Source organism: Polyodon spathula, chromosome 3 (genome assembly GCF_017654505.1).
Source record: "Polyodon spathula isolate WHYD16114869_AA chromosome 3, ASM1765450v1, whole genome shotgun sequence".
Taxonomy (NCBI): domain Eukaryota; kingdom Metazoa; phylum Chordata; class Actinopteri; order Acipenseriformes; family Polyodontidae; genus Polyodon; species Polyodon spathula.
Window position 1 is genome coordinate 61,945,880 of NC_054536.1, and position 20,822 is coordinate 61,966,701.

At 39.4% G+C, this 20,822-nt stretch overlaps 1 protein-coding gene across 1 annotated transcript in view; it reads right to left on the reverse strand.

Moving 5' to 3' along the window:
* The window catches only part of LOC121313276 (eukaryotic translation initiation factor 3 subunit H), a 119,138-nt gene that overhangs the window by 28,467 nt on the left and 69,849 nt on the right, over positions 1-20,822 (reverse strand). The window contains exon 3 of the mRNA XM_041245646.1: positions 7,495-7,662. Within this exon, the coding sequence (XP_041101580.1) occupies positions 7,495-7,662 (168 nt within the window). The remainder of the gene's footprint in view (positions 1-7,494; positions 7,663-20,822) is intronic.

A 20,822-nucleotide genomic window follows, 5' to 3' on the forward strand; every position in this document is an offset into this window, starting at 1 on the left:
ATCCTTAATACATTTTCAAGTTTAAATATACAGTGCCTATAGAAAGTCTACACCCCCTTGAACTTTTTTCACATTTTGTTGTGTCAGTGCCTCAGAGTTTCATGCATTTAAATGATTTTTTTTTCCCTACACCATACTCTACACTGTTAAGGGGAAAAAAGTTTTTATTGAGAAAAAAATGATATACTAAAAATACAAACACTGAAAGATCATAATTGGAGAAGTCTCCACCACCCTGAATTAATACTTGGTGGAAGCACCTTTTGGTAGTAATTATAGCGTGAGTCTGTTGGGATGTCTCTACCAACTTTGCACACCTAGATTTGGCAATATTTGACCATCCTTCTTTACAAATCTGTTCAAGCTCTGTCAAGTTACTTGAGGAGCATTGACGGACAGCAATCTTCAAGCCACAAATTTTCGATTCGATTCAGGTCGGGGCACTGACTGGGCCACACAAGGACATTTACCTTTTTGTTCCTTAGCCACTCCAGTGTAGCTTTGGCTGTGTGCTTTGGTCGTTGTCATGCTGAAAGGTGAACTACCGTCCTAGTTTCAGCTTTCTGCAGAGGGCAGCAGGTTTTCCTCAACGACTTCTCTGTACTTTGCTGTATTCATTTTCCCTTCTATCCTGACAAGTACCCCAGTCCCTGCCGATGTGAAACATCCCTATAATATGGTGCTGATGGTGTTTTTTGGGTTTGCGCCAAACATAACGCTTTGCATTGAGGCCAAAAAGTTCAATTTTAGTTTCGTCAGACCACAAAACTTTGCCACATAGCTACAGAATCTCTTAAGTGATTTTTGTGGAGTGGAGTGTGGAGTGCTTAGAATATTGTTGTCACATGCACACTTTGACCAGTCTTGGCCATAAAAGCCTGTAGCTCTTGCAAAGTTGCCATTGGCCTCTTGGTAGCCTCTCTGATCAGTCTCCTTCTTGCTTGGTCATCCAGTTTGGAGGGACGGCCTGATCTAGGCAGTGTCTTGGTTGTGCCATACACCTTCCACTTCTTAAATCGTCTTGACCGTGCTCCAAGGGATATTCAAGGCCTTTGATATTTGTTTATACCCATCCCCTGATCTGTGCCTTTCAACAACTTTGTCCCGGAGTTCTTTTGAAAGCGTCTTGGTGGTAACAGTTGAGTATTTGCTTTGAAACACACTATCCAGCAGAGGGAACCTACGGGAACTTCTGAATTTATCCCGAAATCACGTGAATCACTACAATTCAACACAGATGGAGGCCACTTAACTTGGTGTGTGATTTTGAAGGCGATTGGTTACACCCGAGCTAATTTAGGATTGCTATTACAAGGTGGGTGAACACTTATCCAAGCAAGCTATTTCAGTTTTTATTTTTTATTAATTTTCTACGAATTTCTAGAATATGTTTTCACTTGGAAGTTGTGGGGGATGATGTGTAGATAAATGCAAAAAAACCCAAACAAACAAAAAAAAAAAACTATTCTAATGCATTTTCATTCCAGGCTATAAGGCAACAAAAGGTAAAAATTTTGAATGCGGTGTAGACTTTCTATAAGCACTGTATAACCAAATCCTTTACATTCATTGTACGCAATTACCTTATCTCAGTCTATTGCATATTCTATTCTCTTAGTGGTTCTGTACAATTCCTCTGTAAAATCTAATAGTTGTCTGTTAATGTCTCGTCTGAAATCCAGTAGTTCTTCGTAGATATTTTCCCAGCTGACCTGAGAATCGTGTGTGTCTCCATGCCTCTGTTTCGGTTGTTATCCTCTTGTAAAAAAAGCAATGAGCTACTGTGACTGCGATCATCCTCCACCAATTCCTATCTTTCTAAATGGTTTGTTGTTTTTCGACCCCTGCTTCTGGATTCTGTTGTTGCCCCAATATTCATATTTGCAAAAAGTTAGTTACCTTGAGTCACTTTAAATTTGGGATATTAAATCTAAAGCCTGGGAGACCTACTTGTTTTAAGCTGCCATGAGGCGGTTGACATCACTGGAACGCCTCACAATTCTGTTTAACTACTTGGTAGTTTTTCAAAGTTGGAATCATGGCAGGTTGCACAACTTCTCCACTGGCCTTTACCATGGTACTGGAAATCATTATTTTGGACTCAATGTGTAGTAGGATGAAAACAATTGGCTTCTGGCATGTGGCTGCTGCCACTTATGCCTCTTCTCCACTGTACAACCGAGCCCTCACGGTGCGGTTAAGGAGAGTTGTTTTTCTACTGCAGAACCGAGCCGTTCTACTGACGTCACACGCAACGCAAGTCAGTTGTTATTAATTATTGTTATTAACTCATTTTGCCAAAACATACGAACAAATGGTGTACAAAACTTAAGACCTACAGTACAGCTGTACCTTGTATTGCTGTATTTTGTAAATTTTGAAATTTCTTTATAAATCCACACATTTTACAGATCAATTAATTCTGTTGAAGGGGAAAAAAAAGGTTTTAAAAACATGATTTCCTTAACACTTATCCGCCCAGAGAAACTACAGGCTGTACCAAGGCTGTATTTTTATCTTATTGCACTCGCTGCCTGCCATGTTTGTTGTTTTTCTATCTGTAGTGTACTGAATGATGCAATGTAATGACACAAATCCTTAACCCCACCCCTGGCCTGGCTTGGCTTGGAGCCAGATCCAGATGTCTTGTGAGGCCAGAGTTTCACGGTGTGGTTCTCGCTTGGCTCGACAAATACCCAGCAGAGAACCACCCGTAACGTACTGAGCCCTCACGGGTCGGATTTGCCAGTGGAGAAGGGGTATTAGAGCATAAATGGATGACATAACCACCATGACAACAACGGTAGCCTGCACCAATTGGTTACTTGGAAAACAAGTAGATTTCAGATAGGCCCGTATGTTCTATATTGATGGAGAAGTTATTCCAGTGTCAGAAAAGCCAGTAGAGTCTTGGGAGACGGCACGATGGGGATTTAACGGACACAGTCCGAGTGGGAAAGGTGAGACAGTAGGCAATGCAAGGACTGAAGAGGATTTATAGTAGCGCACTACCGGGCAAGCTTAAAGTCTGGTGCTTTCAGTGTGTATGAGGTTTCCCCGTCAACAGTAGAGACTGGAAAGCTTGATTAGTTCATACATTAGGAATTGGATTGTAGTTCCACAATGCCTATGCCAGGGTCTCTTTACTTGGCGTCATAACCAGGTGCTGCAATGCTTGGCATTAGCACTGGAAGAATGGCGTAATAAAATCAACAGTTCAGCGCCAATATCAATAGTACAGGACAGCAACCAATAAGAGGCTGCTAAAGATTGGAGAATGTAAGCAGATGTTAGCAAGCGCCTTGTTTTTCTCACCCAAGATTGCTACAACTACCCTTCGACCTGACATTGTTCTATGGTCAGTCTCAGTCTTCTGATGGATTGAATGGTGCCATGGGAGGATTCCGAGGATGAGGCATACAAGAGGAAGAAACTATAGCATGCTGAGTTAGCCACTGAGCTGGAACTGAGGTGGGTGGAGGGTTTGGGTTTATCCAGTAGAGGTGGGTTGTCGGAGATTCGTTGAGCAATCCATGACCCGGATTCAGTGGACAGAAATTTTGACATACAGTGAAGGCTCCATCTGAGGAGGAAGAGAGAAGGAGCAACTGGCTCTGGTCGAGGAGGAAAGAGGCAGATTGGGGACAAGTAAAAGAAAGCCAACAGTTGATGTCAACATCAATGAAAATAAATGGGTGGTCAAGGTAAGTAAACTGGGATGGCTTGGGTAGGGGATGGAGGGGAGTGGTGCTGGGATGCTAGAATCACTATTGAGCCGCCTTGAGATCTTGTGGGTTAGTCGATCAGACACCGAAGACTGGAGGTTCCCACTTGATGACCCCTCTGAAGTGCCCCACCAAGCTCATTCCTAACGATTGCCATGCCGAGATGCTAGAGCCGGACTTTGGTTGATCCCTGGAACAGCTGCTGTGTGTGCTGGTGCGCCAGGGAGGCTGCAAAGAGGCTAATTCCTGAAGCCAGTATTACACATCAGAAATCAACACTGGGCCAATAGGAAATCCATGTTATCTGGCAGAGGAAAACCAATGAAGACTCATATATTACATTGAAGCCATGTCTTGGTTGGTCTCCACCACTATCTCATTTTATCTTGGCAAAAGCCAAATCCAATATTAGCATGTCATGAAAACCAATATATAAAGTGTGTGTGTGTGTGTGTGTGTGTGTGTGTGTGTGTGTGTGTATGTATGAGAAAGCATTTTCTCTCATTATAACAAAATACAAAAAATTATACAAGTAATTATCCAGTCTAAATTCAGAGTTTGAGAGCAAAACCAAATGTATGCTTTTTATATTTTTGTAGGGAATACTGTCTAATTCCAAGTGCAAAATCCTTGAACTCAATTCAAGACCATAAATAAATTACATTATTAAATAAACGCATACATAAACAAAATGTAATCTATTTAGTAAGACGAAACAAACAAATCCGAGCACCTAAAACATAAATCACCCAGTCTGAAAAACTAAAAGTTCTGCATGCCCATATATGTTTTTAGATCATATACCAGGGGGGAATATGTAGCATGAACTGGTACAGAGACAGAACACTATGATGAAACCCCTCTGAAATAGTCCCTTGTTAAATATCTAAGGCTTTAGCAGTTGTTGCCAACCATTATCTACATTATAAATATTTATTGATAACAACAACTATGGCTTGAGGCAATGGTACACATTAAAATTTTAAGTGGTTTGCTTTAAAATGACAATGTGGCAGATGGCTACACAGCATAACTGGCTTTGCGCAGAGGTACCCTGGACAATGGAATAATATGCAGTCTTCAAGAAACCTACCCGGTGGAAAGTGTAGAGGGTCAGGCCAATAGATAATAGCGTGCGTGTTTATTGAGAGAAAACTGTTCTGTTAGGAGTTAAATGTATCTACTTGTTTTTGTGTGTAAAGTTTTTTAAAATAATTAAAACACCCCCTCAGTGGGTGATGATATGTTTGAATAACAGTAATAACAAAAAAGTGTGGAACAATTGGGAAATTCATTAGGGTACAATGATGCAAAGTTTTCCAGCCAATGTAAGTGTATTTTAACAAGTTGTTCTAAAGCGTAATCCAACTGTTAACATGCTGGAACAATTTCAGGGGCAGCTTTTCAAGATTGATCATATTCATTAAGATTTTTTGATAGATAGTGGGGATGTTACATTTACTTCTCAGCTGGAAACTGTGGGAGCGCCTGCCAGTTATGACAAGCTGTGGGCCTTGTCTCATATATTATATATATATATATATATATATATATATATATATATATATATATTATATATACACACACACACACACACACACACACACACACACACAATACTGTGCAAAAGTTTTAGGCAGGTGTTTAAAAATGCTGTAAAGTAAGAATGCTTTCAAAAATAGACATGTTAATAGTTTATATTTATCAATTAACAAAATGTAAAGTGAGTGAACAGAAGAAAAATCTACATCAAATCAATATTTGGTGTGACCAACCTTTGCCTTCAAAACAGCATCAATTCTTCTAGGTACACTTGCACACAGTTTTTGAAGGAACTTGGCAGGTAGGTTGGAGAACTAACCACAATTGTTCTGTGGATTTAGGCAGCCTCGGTTGCTTCTCTCTCTTCATGTAATCCCAGATAGGCTCGATGGTGTTGAGATCAGGGCTCTGTGAGGGCCATACCATCACTTCCAGGACTCCTTGTTCTTCTTTACGCTGAAGATAGTTCTTAATGACTTTCGCTGTAAGTTTGGGGTCGTTGTCAAGCTGCAGAATAAATTTGGGGCCAATCAGATGCCTCCCTGATGGTATTGCATGATGGATAAGTATCTGCCTGTACTTCTCAGCATTGAGGAGACCATTAATTCTGACCAAATCCCCAACTCCATTTGCAGAAATGCAGCCCCAAACTTGCAAGGAACCTCCACCATGCTTCACTGTTGCCTACAGACACTCATTCGTGTATCGCTCTCCAGCCCTTCGGCAAACAAACTGCCTTCTGCTACAGCCAAATATTTCAAATTTTGACTCATCAGTCCAGAGCACCTGCTGCCATTTTTCTGCACCCCAGTTCCTGTGTTTTCGTGCATAGTTGAGTCGCTTGGCCTTGTTTCCACGTCAGAGGTATGGCTTTTTGGCCACAAGTCTTCCATGAAGGCCACTTCTGACCAGACTTCTCCAGACAGTAGATGGGTGTACCAGGGTCCCACTGTTTTCTGCCAATTCTGAGCTGATGGCACTGCTGGACATCTTCCGATTGCGAAGGGAAGTAAGCATGATGTGTCTTTCATCTGCTGCAGTAAGTTTCCTTGGCCGACCACTGCGTCTACGGTCCTCAACGTTGCCCGTTTCTTTGTGCTTCTTCAAGAGAGCTTGGACAGCACATCTGGAAACCCCTGTCTGCCTTGAAATTTCTGCCTGGGAGAGACCTTGCTGATGCAGTATAACTACCTTGTGTCTTGTTGCTCTGCTCAGTCTTGCCATGGTGTATGACTTTTGACAGTAAACGGTCTTCAGCAACCTCACCTTGTTAGCCGAGTTTGGCTGTTCCTCACCCAGTTTTATTCCTCCTACACAGCTGTTTCTGTTTCAGTTAATGATTGTGTTTCAACCTACATATTGAATTGATGATCATTAGCACCTGTTTGGTATAATTGTTTAATCATACACCTGACTATATGCCTACAAAATCCTTGACTTTGTGCAAGTGTACCTAGAAGAATTGATGCTGTTTTGAAGGCAAAGGGTGGTCACACCAAATATGGATTTGATGTAGATTTTTCTTCTGTTCACTCACTTTGCATTTAGTTAATTGATAAATATAATCTATTAACATGTCTATTTTTGAAAGCATTCTTACTTTATAGCATTTTTTCACACCTGCCTTAAACTTTTGCACAGTACTCTGTGTGTGTGTGTGTGTGTGTGTGTGTGTGTATGTATATATATATATATAAAAATTTTATTTATTTATTTTTTAAAAGGAAATGCTGTGCAATAAAGCTGCTAAATTACCTAAGTTCTGAAAGGCATTTTTTTTTTTTTTTTCCCATATCACAATCTGTGTCAACTGCTTGGTCACGTATTGAGCAGACTCTCAATTGTTTTTGTTAAGCCATCTGGTCTGGTTCCACAAGCCATCAGTAGGGAAAAAAAAAAAAAAAGGGGGGTCTGGTGGTGGATGGAGGAATAAAAATGAAGCAGCTCCTCAGCATTCCAAAATGTACACATCAGGGCTCTGATAGCAAGAAAAATAAACAGAATGAAGGAAACCCTGTCTAGACTGAGCTGCTTCTGGGGCTGCTGTAGACACTGGGCTGTATTTACTTAGAAGGGACTGCCAAGGCTACCCTAAGAGGAAGGACCGGCAAAGACAGAAAGCAAGAAAGGAGAGTGAGACCAAGACAGAGAGGGTGTGAGAGAAAGAGAATGCAAGAGAGAGAAAAGGGGAAAATAGTAATGAATGTGAATGAAAAGCCAGGCTTACCGTAAACCAGGACCACAGACTCCTCAATTGCATGTTGGTAACTGAACTGGGAGTCGAGAAGAGCCCGGCTCACAAAGGAACCATAATAGGTGGATTGGTACCAACCAACATGGAGGTGGTCAATGTTGACGTGGCGCAAGCTGCGCATCATCTCCATCTGGTACTGAACTGAGGGGAAGAGGGAAGAGCAGATCATTCATACAGCTCTATTATCTTTCAGAGTATACTACTGTAGCTAGAATAGACAACTTTATATTTCGGTTTGGCTTTCAGACTGAAAAAAAAATATTTAAAAAATAAATAAAAATGTAAAAATCAACCACCCACTGTCAGTTTTATTTTCTTCTTTTAAAACGGATTAGTCTTAAAAAGACAGACTGATTACCCCTTTGCAGTCCATTTATTCAGCGCTTGTCAGGTGCGTCAGGTCTAATTTATTTTCACAGATGCTGTTTAAAATATATATTTTTTCTGAGTAGAACAGGTTTAAAATGCTCTCAATTGTAAAAGGACACAGTATTATATCTGCAGCCAAGCCCCACCCCTTATTCGTTGTATTTTTCACACACCTCGTTATAGACGTGCATACTGATAAATCCTCTCCTGATCACTCGTTTTATCACCAAGCTCCACAATAATGCCATCCAAGTCATTATTTTATTACTATAACATCTCAAAAAGCTCTGCAAATGTCGGTGATATTCTTTGAGCGCTGGATGCAGAAGCAGCGATCTCCTTTGTTATGTCTGTGTTATTTCTGAAGTGGATGGGGCTATGAGATACGCCCCTTTTTTTTCGGTTTCATTCGGCTCCTATCGGTCTCACTCGGCCATTGCAGGGTTTTCTCTGCTTTTTCCGGGACAAAAACGACTATAGACCTGTGTTTTACGTCTTTTTGATGATGTCGGACAAGGTCCGACATTGGACGAGAAAGGGTTAAACCTACAGGTGCCAGATGACTGGATTTTGTCATTTGTGGATTATTATTTTTATATTGTGCTCTACCTTGCATGTAGATAATTGACTGGGCTTGTCAATTTTTTGTTATTGCCCAAACAACTTGAACCAAGCAGTTTACAATCCTTTTTTTGTCGTCAAGACATTTGCAGATCTTTAAAAAGGCAACTTTTTTTTAGGCAAACTATATAAACCTGTTGAATGAAAGGAATGGTCTTCACACAGGAGAAAACATAAGATGCTAACATTTTTATATTCAATTATAATAACTGACTTGAAACAATAAATACAAAAAAAAAAAAAAAACCTTCTTTTTCACTGGCCTTCAAATGCTTATTTGAGTTGAGGTGTTTGTGTTGCACACCAAATTCACAGAACATGTTGTCAAGGCAACACCATGCACTGGAAACATTTCTGAATGTATAAAGCAGACCACACATTGAAAAACCATTAGATCCCTCTAGATGTTTTGGTGAACAGAAAATGAAATCACAGAAAAGCATGGAATCCGAGTGGGAATTTATTTTTTTGCAAGGATTTCTTGCAAACTAAAATACATAGCATTAAAAACGGTTTACTGGAATTTAATTGCCAATCTAATTTACAGGGAGATTTGGACTCTTTAGGCACAGCAAAATACTGCAGTATGAATCTGGTATGGTAATCTAAAAGCCTATTATAACCAACCTTTACAAACTGAAGAAATCAGTTTATTATTTAGAAACATGTCCTCTAATCAAATTGGTCCAAGAGTCAAAACTCCTTTCTCACCCCTCCATTAGTCAATGAATGGTACTGTAAGATTAGTTTTTTTTAGATTATGTCTACAATGGGACAATGAAGGTGGATCATTTTCCAATTGCCAATGCACTAATTCCACACAAACTATTGAGAACCAATACCTTAAGAATACATAGAGCTCAGTGTAATACACTGAAATATCTTTAATCCCAGATAAATTAATGTATGAAAATACATTAAAAAAAAAAAAATCTATGGATAGGAACATGCTGCTGAAATATTCTATTGGCCTTGATATGCTATATGTCAGGGTACAAAGCTCACTTCAGTTCCTCACATTACTCACACAGTACATACTACAGTTGCTTTGTCAAACCACAGGGAGAATAGATTACAGCAACATAGCAGACTGTGACGTGCTGTAGGCCTGTACATCATCCTCTACCTGAAATAATGAACAAGGCATTGCAGTGGAGGACTGTACTATACATTTCCTTGGAACCAAAACAACGAATGCATTTATACAAACCTGCCACTAAGCAGGCAAGTTTATGATTCGGAATACTACGTTTCATGTTACACAGGAAAATGAGAAAGCTAAAGCAAATAAGCTTGCTTGGAATAATGTCATCGGGCAGGCATGTACTGGAAAAAATTAAACTACAGTAAGATCAGGCACTTATATCCAGTTATTAAAATAATACCTAGTTAATCCTGGTTAATAAGAGTTTGAGTATTAAAGTAAAACTCACCACCACATCAGTGATCTAAATCGCAGTTTTATAAATGATTTTATGACTTGACATGCTTAGTGTAATTTAAAATGCTTTTGCATAGACTGAAATGTTAATTTTGTTCACAGCAACATCTTGAAACGGGAATACTTCATATGTACATGGTCTCCGTCTCACGTGACCGATTAATTTATCGCTAGCGAGTTTCACTCAAAATTGCCAAGACAGTCTATTTCATTTTAAGGACTGAAGATTTTTACTCCAAAACGTTTCTGAAGGAACAGTCAGTAAAAATGGAAAATGTTAAATCCTTTGCAGAATTTGGTGGAGTGCTAGTTGCCTGGTAGTTTTCAAATTCAAAAGTATATTGACTCTTCCCTGTACTCTAGTGCATCAAACAGGTTTTGTAACTAAAATGGTGATGGCAATACATACTACATTAATCCTCGGTGCACAAATAAATATTTGTGCCTCTGACATTTACTGCAAGATGCTTTACTCACCTCACAGTATTGCTGTAAGACCTTCAAATCCCTTAGACTGGAAACACTAGAGCCACAAATGAAGAAATATTCATCATTCTACAGTAGTGACACATTAAAATGGCAAGACAGCACTTTGGACTGAAATCAGAAGCCATCTTCAACAATAGGAGTAGTAACAAATCTAGGTGGCAGGTCAACAGGTTTAGTAATTAAGCACATTTAAGGGTGAAGCTTTGCTACAGAATGAGGACCTCATCACTTCTATATAGAATCTTTAATAGACTGGTCTTAATGAGAAAGAATTTAAACCATACAGGGCTTAGTGGAACCCACTGTAAGACACTAATGCAATGTTGGTGGTTTAAAATTGCCCCCCAATGAACTAAAGGCGGCCATAGCTGCACGCGCACAAGTAATTCTTATGGATGACAAGGAGTTGTACACAAGTTATATATCTTGATAGGAGTGTATTGTGATATATGACAAGAGCACTAGAAACCAAATGGTTCAAGAAAGATGGAATTGTTTGGAATTCAGATACATGCAATCCCAAGTCTGGTCTTTTAACAAACACCAAGTCCACATTGCCAATTATGTTCAGAATTTATTAACTTAAAACTACATATCCATTTTATAATACTTTTCAGGCCTTGACAACTCTCAGTATATAAATGAGTCACACGCAGCTGGAGTAATTGAAATCAACATTAAAACAAAAAATTGTTTAGGAAATAAAATGTTTCCATTTCCTCATACTATCAGCCGCTTCCATTCATGCTGACGAAAGACACTGGGTTTTGTCACTGGATTTCTCTGTGCATTGTTTCAATGGCAGCAAAAATATAATCCTACCACCACATAAATGTACCGTTAAACCTACAAAAACAGTATGAAAGTAAAATGTAAGAGAATTAAAAGTATTTACTTGCCGCAGACTGATGGAATAAAACAAGCACCATAGCTTCTGGTTGCAATACACTTCTTTAGAAATATCTTATTTTAGGTGCTATCTATACATAATAGCTATCTTTACTTTTAATATGCCACCTTTCATAGTGGACCACCATCACAAAGCGCTTTAGAGGCAGGCTGTGAACTGTGCATTATATGCAGAGTCACTTACAGTAGGACATTGATTTACCATCTCATCTGCAGGATGGAGCACAAGAAGGTTAAGTGACTTGCTCAGAGTCACACAGTGAGTCAGTCAGTGGCAGAGATGGGATTTGAACCGGTGACCTTCTGGTTACAAGCCATGGACTTTAAATCACTAGACCACAATGCCTCTAAATGCCTAAATCAATAAACTATAGGCCAATTTTTTTTTTTTTTTTTTTTTTTTTTTTTAAAAAGGTACAATATTGTCTGTGTAATAATTTGTAATTATTTAAAACACTGTATAAAACTGGCATTTAAAACCATTCCCTGCACATTGATAATGTCTCATCATGACTGAAACAACTTGAGAAATTACACTAATCTCCTACCGTATAGGTTCTCTCTCCAGCACCTTCAATAGAATCGTTTTATAATCTTTACCAATAGAAGGCCTATCAAGGGAGATACAGCAAACTTTCAGTCTACCACTCTCAGAACAAAACATTAGATAGTTGAACAGAACTAACTTACACTGATTATTCGGAGTCTGAGCTCCACCTCTCTCCTGCTTCAGCACAGCTGGACTCAGAGTCACTGGAAGGCAAGGCAGACAGGCCCGCTTCATCTTGCCAAAGAGACTTCAGCATTCTGCCAGTGTGCACAATATTCATTAAGTGCTTTTCTCTTGCCCCCCATTTTCAAACCAAAACTAGTAAGTCACAGTATACCTAAAGCAAAAGCTTACGTACACCTTAACCCGCTAATTTCAAAGTAGGCGCTTTGAATGACAGGCGCTGGAGCCTTCTAGCACTGCTTCAGCCAACAAGATCTGTCAGAAAACAGTGAAACTACAGTACTAACGGACCACTGAGATGACTGACAGTGACCCCCAACCATTCAGAGGGGAATGGAAAATGGGACAGACATCCATCCATTATCCTTAAAAGCCTAACCCAGCAGACACTCTAGACGGGACGCCAGTCCATTGCAGGGCACCACACTGACAGAGGGCAATTTAGAGTGACCAATCAGCCTGAACAGCATGTCTTTGGACTGTGGGAGGAAACCGGAGTACCTCCGGAGAAAACTCACACGAACACGGGGAGAACATGCAAACTCCACACAGGCAGACCCCTGAGGCTGGAATCAAATCCAGGACCCTGGTGCTGTGAGCCAGCAGCGCTAACTACCACGCCACCGTGCTGCCCAGACAGCAAGTACAAAAAACGTTACATTAAACCTAAGGAAAAAGAAAAACACCTGTTAAAACATTAGTACTGCTTTTTAAAAAAAAATAAAAATTTACGCTTGTCGCCCCATGGAAGCCGCCATTCCAGCTCTGTTCACTGCAGTTTCACTCACACATAAATGCGGCGTGCATACAACCAAACAATTTACTCGTACACTTGTATTTTCAGTGCATGACAAACTGCATTTTTTAAATGTCTAATCAAAAGTGTTTACATCCAAGTCTAAGACTTCACTGACTTTTTTTTTTTTTTTTTTTTTTTTTTTTTTTTTTTTTTTTTTTTTTTTTTTTTTTTAAAGATTCACGATTTCCGTGACAAAATCGTAGCCTTACTCATGACTAAGCATATGGCAATATATGTTCCTCGTTCCTACACTCAAACATTGAGTTTAGCAAAAGTATAAGATGATTATGGAATCAAACAACAATACCTGTCAGTAATCCATTTTATCCAACAATATTCCAGTACAAGGTGTTTCTAAAGAAGAGAAAATCCTATTCCAGAGAACAGGAGTGCTGAAGATGCACAGATCTCTGCTGTTTAAAATTCACTGTATACAAACCGTCTCCACCTGCTTCCCAAATCACCCTGGTGTGAATTTCAAACATGGAAAGTGGTCTGCTCGTTTCCTTATTAAACACCCTAATCACAGCCAGAGATGTCTTATTAGGGGACTTGCTGTGGCTGCTGGGAGATTGTTACCTACTGCTCTGCTAAAGCTGTCATGGCAAAGGCACTCTGACACCACATCTCCCAAAACTATTAGACTGCAATTAAGGCAAGCCAAATCAACACCCGTAGTTTCAGAATTTATGACACGTCCTGTACTCAGAACGGAAAATAGATCAAGATTAAATACATACGTATTTTTTATTTTTTTTAAGATTTGACATGCGCTACATTAAAGGAAACTATATAAAAGTAGACCATTCCTCTATTTTGTGCAGTATTAAAAACAAAACTGTCAATTATGTTGTTGGGTGATGCACAAACACCAGCGTCCCGTGAGACATGCACAGAGTAGTATGCGTTTCCGTTATTGTTCCATACATTCATCTTTTCAATTAGCAGCAGCCACAGTAGTGGTTACATGACTCAAAGGTGAGCAGTGGTATGAAATATTGCACTGGTACAGTACCTGGCAAAACAAGAAAAACACATGTGGTTGGCTTGAATCAATTGTGCTCCCTGAGGTCAATAACTAATGCCCCAACCAAGTACTGCTGCAATTTACTGCAAAATATAGAATACAGAAGATTACTGCATTATATAAACAAATCCAGAAGAGGAAATATATTGATAGATGGATTTAAAATTACCAGAATTTGAAAGAGTACTGTACAGGTTGTCACCTAATGCTTTAAATAAAACTGTACTTGCAAAAATAAAAACCCCAAAAAACCCAATAATAAGTACCACATTGCAGCTATCTTTCACAGTAGGCTTTTAACTGAAAAAGAGGCCCATTAACATCTGATTGATGGGTTGAGTTTATAACAGAACACTCGTATATTCCGTTTCTGAATTAAATATACCTCCCCCTAAATAGTGGTTGGCAGGATATTCCCTAAAATAGCAGTGTTTCATTTGATGAACTAAAGCAAAGTTAAACAAACTACCTCATAGGCAGTGATGGATGGGTCTTGGCAAAGGAATGAAAACAATGAAATTAGCAGGAGGACAAAGCAATTGCCACAGCTGCTCTAATACCAGCTAATAAACCACAAACTTAATAAAGCCTGTAGCGTCTATACTTGTTTTAATGGTTATTGTATACGGACTCAGTTGCTTAGAAAATTATGTTGGATTCTTTCTATCTGAATATTTTCTATACCATTACATTTACATAATGGTAGTTCCAAAACTTTTAATGAAGCAAACCAAACACCTCGCTTTAACACAAGATCAAGCTTATAGCACCATCTATCAGTCACTTGGAATGGCTCTCTGATTTGATTTTATTATATGGGTTGTTTTCTACTTCATCTTTTATTTTAATGTTCAGGTTTTCAACCTTTTCACCTAGAAATGTACCCCCAAAATCAGGTATCAGGTAAATCAAATCTACTACAAAGCAATATGTGCAAGCCACTTGGCACAACTACGTCATGCCCATCACAGATTTCTATTAAGGGCTTGTCAAAAGGTGACGGATTGACAGATTGGGAGCAGAGACTTTCAGCAGCAGAACTGTAGCTGCATTATCACACTGCTTGGTCTTTGTTGAGGCAATTTTTATCCCCATGTTTCTGGGGGCAGTAGTTCAATGGCTAGGGCAGAGCAGTTGTTGGTTCACAACCTGGCACTGGCATACACTGGGTGCTATCAATCCACTTTAAAAGGGAATAAACTCAACAACCCAAAAAATCATTTGGTTATTATCACCATGGTCCCCTAAAATAGAAATGTAACCATTACCTAATGGGTGTTTACCTCCTAAAGACCTTGAAACCTGAATAAGATATATCAACTTGTCAGAGGTAAGATTAGTCTCTAACCTGCCATGATATAGCTACTATTTTTGTTCGACTGCTAGAACTATCAAGAGCACAATAGTGTATACTGCATGATTATTGATTTGTACCGAGATCTGGTGGTATTGTGTTAAACTGTATTACAGTATACTGTAGTTTTGATAGAGCTAGGCTGACTGAGAAATATGTCTGGGTTTGGTCTGTGGAAAAGGTGACAACCCTAGCCTACCCATTGAAGCTGCAGACACAGAGCAGGTTTTGGTTCACCAAAATGCAGCTCCTCTAGCTACCAGTATGCTATTGTAATTAGCCAGCATTGCGGCTGAATAAGCATGCTTCAGAATTACTTCTGGAGACCCAACACTGCTTCTGAGCGACGACACGGGAGATGCAGTAGGCTCAAAGATGGACTGCCTTGTCTCATCTGTAGGCCAGGGCACTTGCAGTGACTCTATTAAGTCAGTGGCAGAAGTTGCCAACAGGGAGAGCTTAACCACTGGGGATGTGCTGCCTGACTTCACCTCCTCAGAAAGGAATGTCAGCTCCTGTTCAGACTGTTCGGCAGCGATGGACAGTACATCATCCTGCTGTCAGTCTGTGCTTGTAGCCCCTTGGTTCCCCAAGGGGACAGACTGAGTCGCACACTCGCACAGCAGTTTCCCATTGGGAAATGGGAAACAACTGCCCAGAGTCCTGGCGTAATCGACACTAAGCACTCTGTAGAGCTGCGAGACATACACTTTTCCAGCATGTGCTTATATAAGCTTGCACAAAACTCGCAGAAACTGTAGTTAGTTAGTGCCTCTTTGGCATGCTCTAGCCCCAGGCAGGAAGAGCACCTCCCGTGCTTATCCTCAACCAGCAGACCTTGCATAAGTCACAGGGCTAAAATCCAGGCATGATGCAAGTGTACAGTAATGCACAGCTGCTGCCTCAGTCTGCTCAAACAGCCACAGGGCAGGTCAAAACCAGAACAGAGTACTCTGGTACTGGTCCAGGGATGGTACCGCAGTTGGGAATCGGTTTGGTGACACTGCGATGGATGCGCCGGGTCGGTAGAGAGTTCTGAAACAGAAGTTCAGTACCGGTTCAGTGACAGATGGAGCTAAGCAGCTTGTGAGGAGAGCACAAGGTCAGCTGACTAAAGTTGCTTGGTCCCTGGGAAGGGGCGACACGAGCCTCCAGCTTCACGCGAGGCACAAAGGCCACTGTGGGACGTAACAGGCTGTGTGCAAATGTGTAAAACTAATGCAACGTTAATAATGATCTCATAAATTAGTGTAACACACAAAATTAGTGAGTAACATATGCAGATAAAAGCAACAAATACTAATCTGCATAGGTTCTCCTGTCATATTCTCTGAAAGGAAAAATGATGCTGAGGTCTGTGCGTGTATTCTTTTTTAGGGCAGGCATAACTGAGTCACAGGCTTCGCTGAGCAACTTTGATATATATATTTTTTACCTCTTTAGGAGGTAAACACCAATTAGGTAACAGTTACATTTTGTACTTGAAAAGGAACAAAGCATAAGGAGTGTCATCCCTATGACCACACTAGCTCATGACAACATGCTGCTCTTATAGTACATCCCTGAGCCACCTTCATTTTCTAGGACAATTTACAACACATTTCAGGAAGTTACTGTATTACATTTGTTAGTAAAGCTGGATTCACCTTCTTACTACCACTCAACCCTATTAATAATATGATCCTTCTTCACTAGGCTATTGTCGACAGTGTTCTTACATACCCCAGGTGCAGCAAAGTATTTTAATAGATTCATTTCCATTCTCTTTCAAGAGGGCCTTGGGTTTAATCCGCAAAATGAACTTGCCCTTTCTGAACACTGTATTCATTCACAGTAACTAAACTACTTTATTATTGCTATTCCATACAGAAGCCTTTCTCTGATGCAGAATCTATTTTAAAAACTCACAATGGAAGCAGCAAGCTTTACTTACTCTCCATGAGGAGACGTGTTTTCCTGCTCTATGAAATGCAACCTGGAGATAAATTCAATTATAAATCACAGGGACTAGGAAAGAAGCGTATGTTATGCATACATTACAATTGTAAGGCCAACAGCTTTGTTTTGTTTTCTTCTATTCTACCCACTTACTTTTTGGGCACCAAAATGGAAACTGATGATAGCAAAGGAGGGAGTGAGTAAGTAAGTATATCTATCCATTGAAATAGAACCCTATTGCTTTTAAAAACATACAAATTATCCTTTTTGTGGACCAACATTTGTTAGCAGACATAGCCAACACCCTTTTTAAAAGACAGATGTGCCCAAAATAAGATTTAAAAGCTTCCGTTTATAAAAATAAATAAATAAATAAAAACACACACACACACACACACACACACACACAACAGGAACCCTATTTTAGTATATATACACACACACACAGAGTACCAGTCAAAAGTTTGAGTACACTTGCTGGAAACTAGGTTTTTATCATAATTGACAACGTTTTACGTCATATACATTTCTGTAAATACTTGAAAATGAAAACACATGTTACAATATACAAAACATAAGGAGTATTAAAGCAGTGTTCAAGAAAATTTCAAATTGCCTCTAAATCATGGATTCCTGAAAATAGCCACCCTTTGCCTTAATAACAGTCTCACAAACATGAGGCATTCGGTTAACAAGTTTCAGCAGGAAATCACCCGACATGTCTTCCCAGCTCTTCTGCAGCAATTCCCAGAGATGTAGGGTATTTGTGGGTAGCTTTGCTTTGACTCTTCTGTCCAGTTCTATGGGATTGAGGTCTGGAGACTGGACAGGCCAGGTCATTAGATTGAGTTGTCCTTCACTTTTCTACTTCGCCAGGTAGTTCTTGCACAACTTTGAGGTGTGTTTCGGGTCATTATCTTGCTGAAGAATGAAGGACTGCCCAACTAGCCGTAATCCTGATGGAATGGCATGCCTATGAAGTATGCTATGATAGCCATGCTGGTTGAGCTTGCAATGAACTTGGTAAAGATCACCAACTCTGTCACCAGCAAAGCAACCCCAGACCATGACACTGCCTCCTCCGTGCTTGACAGTGGGAACCACACATGCAGAACTCATGCGCTCACCTTCTCCGCGTCTTACAAATAATCGGCGGTTGGACCCAAATTTCAAATTTTGACTCATCAGTCCATAAGACCGACTTCTACTCCTCAAACGTCCAGTTTCTGTGTTTTTTGGCCCAGGCAAGTCTCTTCCTCTTATTCTGCACTCTTAACAATGGTTTCTTTGCAGCGACTCTTCTAGTTAGGCCAGCTTCACGCAATCTCCTCTGAACAGTTGATGTTGAAATATCTGTACTTCTAGTAGCATTTAGCTGAGCTTGTATTTCAGGGGCAGTTAATCACCGGTTTCGCAGACTTGTGACTCGAATGAACTTGTTCTCTGATTCTGAGGTCACCCTTGGCCTGGCTGACCTTGTTCGGTCCTCATGAGTGCCAGTTTCTTCAAATCATTTGATGGTCTTGGCCACAGCAGTTACAGACACTTGCAAAGTTCTTGCAATTTGTCTTAAAGATTGACCTTCCTTTCTTAAAGTAATAATTACTTTTTTCTTTGCTTAACTGAGCGTATTTTGCCATTTTCTGCTCCCATACATTCAGGAATGACAAACTTGTGCCTATGCTACCTATGTCAATAGTAATCATGGACCCTCACCTGTTAACAATAATTGGTGACAAAAGGTTAATTAGGTAACATGCTAGTTAACTCAGAGAACATCTAACAAATACACTTATACTTAGGCCAGTGTTCTAACACCGTGTTATACACATTTCAGACTTTTTAACTGACTTGGGCTTCAGACTGAAATCCCCTTGCTTTGGGTGACCATGTCATTGAAATTGACAAGATTTACATTTTCATTTAAAAATGTAATTTTTGGATGCATTTCACTTATGATTATCAGCTTATATAAGTACACATATCATATAATGAAATATTAAGTGTTTATAGATGAGTTTATACAGTTAAAAGCAAAGATAATCATGAAAAACCTGGTTTCAAGCAGGTGTACTCAAACTTTTGACTAGTACTGTGTGTGTGTGTGTAATGTTACTGTAACTAGTAATATTTAACATTACTACATCGTCACGTGCTGCCGTTTCAGAAAGTTTTTTTTTTTTTTTTTAACCTTGTTTTGAAGCAATGCACTATCTGCAACCCTATTCGTTTTTGATTGCTGTCCCAGCCTAAATGATGCTGATCATGGCTCGACGTATGTGATCCAATAAAACATTGCAGGATGTACAAAATAGTTTGCCACCAGTAGAATGCAAAATTATTGTACACGATTCACTGCAGTAATTATTGTAGATTTTTTCTACCAGAGCTTCAGTTTCTCACAATGTCCATGTAATTAGGACTACCAGATTTCCACAGTGAAAAAAACTGGGAGTTTTTCCTTTCTCTTCTTTAAATTTACTGACTCCATAACAACTCTGAAGCCAAAAATAACAGTATATAAAATAACACAATAGTTTAAAAATTAATCAAGTGAATTTAGTGCAGATAACTTATTAATTTCTTTATATTGTAATCTAGTCAAAACATGTTAAATGTACAAAAAGTCAGATTTAAAAAAATAGATCAGCTATTACCATTTAAACATATGGTATACACATAATCAGAATGATTAAACAAATAATACATAAGATTGTTTATTTTACTTTTGAATGGCGCTAACACACAACGAATACATAACTCTGCTATTAACTTGCTGAGCACGCTGATAGTTTTGTAAAATACAATAGCAAAACCGGGACAATTAGCAATTTTACTGTTTCTGACCGGGACAAAAAAATTAAGATTGAAAACAGTGACAATCTCAATTTTTTCAGGATGTCTAGTAACCCTAATTCAGTTCCCCGAGATGTTGTTTGTTTCTTCCAAATCAGGTTACCTTGTATAGTTCGTTTCCCATGTGTAGAAGTCCAGCTGTTTTTCACATTGAGGTTTAGTAAGCAAACCACTCTCGTGTTTGCCAAACGGACAGAGACCAACTGTTTTGGTGGACTCAGTACGGTTTATTTCCAAAGCGGGCTTCGCTGTTCACAGGTCACACCAAACCGTACCAAGCGTGGTCCAAACCCTCTAAATGGACCCAGTGTGAACACAGCCTTAGACTACATTTTACAATCTGTACAGTAAGACAAAAGTATTGGCACCCCATTCTTATTATACCATAGTTCACGGTAACAGATTAAGGACAAGTATTTAGTAAACTTTAACAACTTTTTAATAAAACAAAAACACAAAAGTTCCAGTAATTTTAAATAATATAAATATTTATCAAAAAACAAAAACTTACTTCATTTAAAAGTATTCCTTTGTGACAAAGTATTGGCACCCCTACTTTAGTATTTTCTGCGTTCTCCTTTTGCTTATATTACGGCTTTCAGATGTTTAATCATTCTTAACCAGTATGTTATATCTTGTTGGTGAAATCTGGGCCCATTCTGTCAAGCACATTTCTTCCAGCTCAGCCAGTGCTTGGCTATAGCTTTTTTCAGATCAGTCCAAAGCATTTATATTGGATTGAGATCTGGTGATTGTGAAGGCCAG